Source organism: Monodon monoceros, unplaced genomic scaffold, assembly GCF_005190385.1.
Source record: "Monodon monoceros isolate NGI ecotype Baffin Bay Population unplaced genomic scaffold, NGI_Narwhal_1 Super_Scaffold_8, whole genome shotgun sequence".
NCBI classification, from domain to species: domain Eukaryota; kingdom Metazoa; phylum Chordata; class Mammalia; order Artiodactyla; family Monodontidae; genus Monodon; species Monodon monoceros.
Window position 1 is genome coordinate 6,301,757 of NW_021703785.1, and position 6,000 is coordinate 6,307,756.

Consider the following 6,000-nt stretch of genomic DNA (forward strand, 5'->3'; position numbering starts at 1 on the left):
TTTAGTAAATTGGCATAAGGATGAGAACCTCCACATAAAGAAAAGTGTATGTATATATGTTTGTGTGTTTCCAAAAGATTAGTGCAGAGTTGTTAGTTTTTCTTTATGGGAGATACATAAAATAAATGTGAATAATTGGAGACATTATACAGACACTTTTCCACCAAGACTCTGTAAGTGGATATTCCAATAAAAACAAAACGGATATCCTATCTTCTGCCTTGAACATAATACACAGTATCTACAGATTTAACCTTTTTTAAAAATGAAAAATGTTTGCATTTCAGAATGTCTTAAAGGTTCATGAAATAATATTTTTCAGCTTAAATTACCCAGATAATTTCTAAATCAATTCTTCCCTTTACTTTGCTTTTATAAATACTGCTTTTTGATTAGTATAATTTAGCCGTTGATAAATCTGAAACACTTTAACCTCCCTGCATTAGAGCGTGCCATGGAATGAAAATTTACATTTTAGTTCTCAAATGTACCAAACACAGTTTCTGTCTCTTTTCTAACTTGGTTGGGAGGACCACATAGGACATAAGTCTTTGACAAGGGGACCATTTTAGCACCAACATTACAAAAGCTCTTCTGTTCATAAGGGAAATATCTTCCCCTGAATTAAATTTAACCTCTTTAGTACCTCCATTTAGCCACCTGATAAATCCACTTGAGCTATCTTTGGGGGAGAGAGAGGTACATGGGAACAATAACACTTCCTTTTTGAACAGTTTAATAAAGCTTTGTGTGATTTCAAGATGAAAGATAATGTGTAATGCTGATAGCGCCCTCCAAAGCTCTGCATTCATGGATCCAATTACTTTTTTTGTCATGGTAAAAGCCACAGTGGATATATTAAATGGGAGTGTGGCTTAAGAAATAAGGCCCAGGAGTCTGGGTATCTGGTTTCTGAGGTTGACTTAACTTCTGCTTTCTTATCTAACGGTGGGTAGGCAGCTTAACTTTTTTGACTCAGTGTCTCCTTCCATAAAATGCCTAGCAAATATCTAAGAAATGCTTTTAAAATGACAGTGCAAATTGCCACTTAGACTCACACTGGCATTGTCCAGAAAAAAATGAGGTGAGTGTTAGCAAAGGGAAATACTACCTCCTGCTTAATTTTAGATTTATCATAACTTTTAAAAGTCACGAGATTTCTAGAAGAGGAATGACATTTTCAAAGCCTTAAAGACACTTGTAAAAGAATGCTCTTTCAACTCTTCTTTATTTCTCATGAAAGATTTGACTCTGGCATTTCTCCAACTTCCTCTCCTCCCCACCTCCCCATTGCAAGTTGAAGAGAGTTAACATCACAATGTTAACTTTTCCAATTCGGGAATATTTTCTTGGGGCTGATTCTTTCGTATAATTTTTATAAATGGATGCATATCAGATTTCATGATTTTATATTTGTATCAGATTTTATATCAGATTTTATATTTGTATATGCAGTTACCAACTTTAGATATTCAAATCTAAAACCCTCAAATTGATTCATGTAACTACAAAATAATTGATTATAAATTTGTAGAAGAAGTATCTAATTGTATTTTATAAAATCTGAGTGGATAGAACATTGTCACGTATTGATTAATGTCTCACCCATTGTCCTGAGACCATCTTGAGAGATGCAAGGTGGCCTGTAAGACAACATTTCTGAACTGTTAAAAGATAAACTGAGACATATTACACATTTTCAGTGTTTATTTGGGCAAATTAATTCCAATCGGAGAGCACCAAACAGGAAGTGGTTAGGAGCATTCCACCAATGGGAGCTGGGGTAGCGACTTTTAGAGAGAACAGGTGGAAGCAAAGCAAGGAAATTATTTAAATTGGCTGTAGCATAAAGAGTTGCCTTATTTAGGAAAGCCTAGCTGGCTGTTTGTGATTGATTGTCCTTAGGTTTTTATTTCTTAACTTGGAGACATTTACAGGTTTAGGTTTGGTTTTCTTTATGGAACTACTAAGACATTAAATCCACTTTTGTCTAGTGGACTCATTGTTTAATTAATTTAACAGTAAAAATGACCATGCTCTTAAAAATATGCATGCTGAATATACATTTTACTAGCAGTAAGCAGTGTTCTGAGTATACATTTTTTAAAAGATGTCTAGACAACTAAAACAAGTTCTTTCTATGTGATGCCTGTGAGTGTGTGGTTTAAGTATGTTTGGAAAGACTATTGTGAATCATCACATGGACTGTTGTCTCAACGAATCAAAGGTACAGATGTTAAGTATTTGGCAACAACAAATTTATTCAGTATTTCTAAATTCTTTTCATTATTTCTAGTGAATTAAATAAGTTACCATGAAATATTTAATACAGGCAAATTAAATATAAATATTTTAAAATTAGACCCTCTGTTCTAGAATTGAGAATTGTGACTTGGACTCTTCTCGTCAAGTAAATTTCTAGCATATGAATGATTTTCACAGGTTTGTATCTACAATGTGTTCTTGCCTAATTCCTTGTTCCAGAGGAAATTCTGATAAGAAAGTTGGAGAAATTAGCTTCATTTTGGAGACATGAGAATTTATTTAATTCATTTTCCTGTAGTGCAAAGATTAGGTAGCTCTGATTAGAACTCTAGACTGAGAATGAGGAAAAATAACTTCTTACAGAACTCATCTTAATTTAACTTTGCTTCAAACCAATAGACTATAGCCTCACTCCTTTGTAGACAGATTATAGCTCATCAGTATGACTAAAAAATCACTGTGGAATTGCTCTGTAGTAGTTCTGTCACTGTCCCTATAAATATAATTTCATTGAGTGACTCTTCCATTTTCTAGCTGCTCAGCTATACTTTACTGTGGCAAACTAAAGGGCCTCAGGAATATTGTAAATGACAAATTAAAATAGCCACAGATAAAACATGAAATGTCAACACTGTATTATCAGTAGTTAAAAGAAGAAAAACAAAAGTGGATCACTGAATTTCTGAACTATTTTTAAAAATCTTATTTTGCCATTGATTCTAGCTTACTCTCTTTTTTATACAAGTCTAGAAAGATAAAATGAAATTATTTAAACTTTGCTTATAATCTACTATGGCTAACTTATAGAAAATTTAAAAAAAAATGTAGGCAAAAAACAACTCCTATTGCCCAAATAAGAAATTATTAAAAAGCAGCCATAGGGAGAAGGGAAAGATAGAATCAGGTATTGCAGCTGGGCAGAGTTTGATTATAAGGTAGTCAGATTGTTGAAAAGAATCTGAAAAAAATGTTTTAAGTATTTTCTACTAAAACAAACAAAAAAGGACTAGAGTAGGCAGTCTGAAATTCATACCTTTCCTTTTTCATATTACCATTATTATACTTGTTTTCTACTTATTTTCCTCTTTCTCTATCGCTTTGTTGCTCTCAGAGTGTAACCCAGCATTAAAATCACCCAGGGTGCTTGATAAAGATTATTATTTTATAGACCATCCAAATTTACTGCTGGTATAGGGCCTGGCAATCTGCAAATTTAACAAAGTTTTCCAAGTAGTTCTTCAAAGGAATAAAATTTAATAACAACGATTAGAAAGAGTCTGTGTGATGAGAAACTATGAAGAAATCAATGAATACCTTCTTTTTAAAATTAAGACTCTTTTTTTGTTTGTTTTGTTTTGTTTTTCTAAGAGCAGTTTTAGGCTCTCAGCAAAATCAAAGGGAAGGTAGAGAGATTTCCCATGTATCTTCTGCTACCATGAATATATGTCTTCTCCCATTATCAACATAACACACCAGAATGGTACATTATTTTTACCAAGGATGAACCTACATAGACACATCAAAATCACCCTAAGTCCATAGTTTATTTTAAAGTTCAGTCTTGGTGATATACATTTTATGGGTTGGGACAAGTGTACAATGCCGTGTGTTCATCATTATACTAGCATGCTAGCACACATTATACTAGCATAGGAGAATATCTTCACTCTCCTGAAACTGCTCTGTGCTCTACCTGTTTGTCTCTCCTTGTTCCCAACCTCTGACAACCACTAATCTTTTTATTACCTACATAGTTTTGCCTTCTCCAGAATGTCACATAGTTGGAATCATACAGCGTGTGTAAGTCTTTTCAGATTGGCTTCTTTTACTTAGTAATGTACATTGAAGGTGCATCCATACCTTTTCATGGTTTGATAGTCTTTTTTTTTTAAGCGCTGAATAATATTCCATTTTCTGGATATACCGATTTATTTATTCTTTCACCTATTGATGGACATCTTGGTTGCTTCCAAGTTTTTGCAATTATGAATAAAGCTGCTATAAAGACCCACGTGCAGGTTTTTGTGTGGACATAAGTTTTTACCTCCTTTGGGTAAATACCAAGAAGCATGGTTGGTAGATCGTATGGTAAGAGTGTGTTTAATTTCATGAGAAACTGACAAATTGTCCTTCAGAGTGGCTGCACTGCTTTGTAATCCCACTAGGAACGAATAAGAGTTTCTGTTGCTCTACATCTTCCAGCATTTGTTGTCAGTGCTCCAGATTTTTGCCATCCTGATAGGTGTGTAGTGGTAGCTCATAGTTTCAATTTGCATTTCCCTGATGTGGAACACCTTTCATATGCTCATTTGACATCTGTATCTCTTCTTTGTTGAGGTGTCTGGGTCTTTGGCCTCCTTTTTTAATTAGGTCTTTGCTTTCTTACTGTTGAGTTTTAGAACTTCTGGGTAATAGTCCTTTAACAGACAGATAGGTCTTTTAGAAATATTCTCTCCTAACCTGTACCTTGTTTTCTCATTTTCTTGACATTTTCTTTTGGAGAGCAGACATTTTTAATTTTAATTAAATCCAGCTTATCAATTATTTCTTTCATGGATTGTGTCTTTGGTGGTGTATCTAAAAAAAAAAAAAAAAAAACACCATACTCAAGGCCATATGGGTTTTCTCCTGTGTTATCTTCTAGTAGTTTTAAAATGTTGTGTTTTACATTTAGGTGTGTGATCTCTTTTTACTTAATTTTTGTAAAGGATGTAAGGTTTGCATCTAGATTCATTTTCTTGCATATAGATGTCCAGTTATTCCAACACCATTTAGACTCTCTTCTCCGTTGTGTTGCCTTTGCTCCTTTGTCAGCTATCAGCTGACTACATACATGGGTATATTCCTGGGCTCTGTAGTCTGTTCCATTCCTTATTTGTCTATTCTTTCATCAGTAACACCCCGTCTTGATTATTGTAGCTTTATAATGTCTTGATGTAGGGTGTTATCAGTCCTCCAACTTTGTTCTCCTCCTTCAGTATTTTGTTGGCTCTTCTGGGTCTTTTTCCTCTCCATATAAACTAGAGAATCAATTTTTCAATATCCGTAAAATAACTTACTGGGGTTTTGATTGGGATTGCATTGAATCTATAGACCAAGGTGGGAGAACTGACATCTCAACAATATTGAGTCTTCCTACCCATGATTATGGGCTACCTCTCCATTTATTTTGTTTTTCTTTGATTTTATTCATCATAGTTTTGTAAATACTTACTTTAAACAGAGTTTTAAAAAAATAGAGAAATAAAGAACTTTTGAGCTAGAAGGTAATTAAAAATTGAGTTTATTCTGATTTTAAAAAAATCCGGAGAGGTTGTTTTCATAAAGTCCACCATAAGCAGTTAGTTTTCTTATGCTTCAAAGTTTAAAATGAAGTAGATTTATTCTCTGCACAGGGCTGGTGTAAAGAGTAAGTGACTCAAGTACATAATCATCTCTATAAATATTTCCGTGGCATTTGAAAATAAATGTCTGGATGACCTTCCTTCCTTCCTTCCCCCCTCCCTCCCTCCCACCCTCCCTTCCTCCCTTCCGTCCTTCTTCTTTAATACTCCTTTCCTGCAACACTACTTAAAATGACAAATATGGATATTAGCTATATGGTCTTTTAACATACATGCCATTTTAGTGATTATGCAGAGATTATAGGAATTCTCTAGTTTACCTAATTTTGCAGAAGTTTTTGGTTAGATTAAAATTTCTACAAATAAAGACCTTAATCAATGCAGTGTGTTG

General features: G+C 33.9%; 1 protein-coding gene across 1 annotated transcript; it reads right to left on the bottom strand.

Annotated features, from left to right (window-relative positions):
* Positions 1 to 938: 938 nt before the first annotated feature.
* On the bottom strand, positions 939 to 5,722 carry DAOA (D-amino acid oxidase activator). Its single transcript, XM_029210518.1, is given in 2 exon segments — positions 939 to 1,059; positions 5,649 to 5,722. Coding segments are annotated over 2 exon segments (195 nt in total).
* Between the last annotated feature and the right edge of the window lie 278 nt (positions 5,723 to 6,000).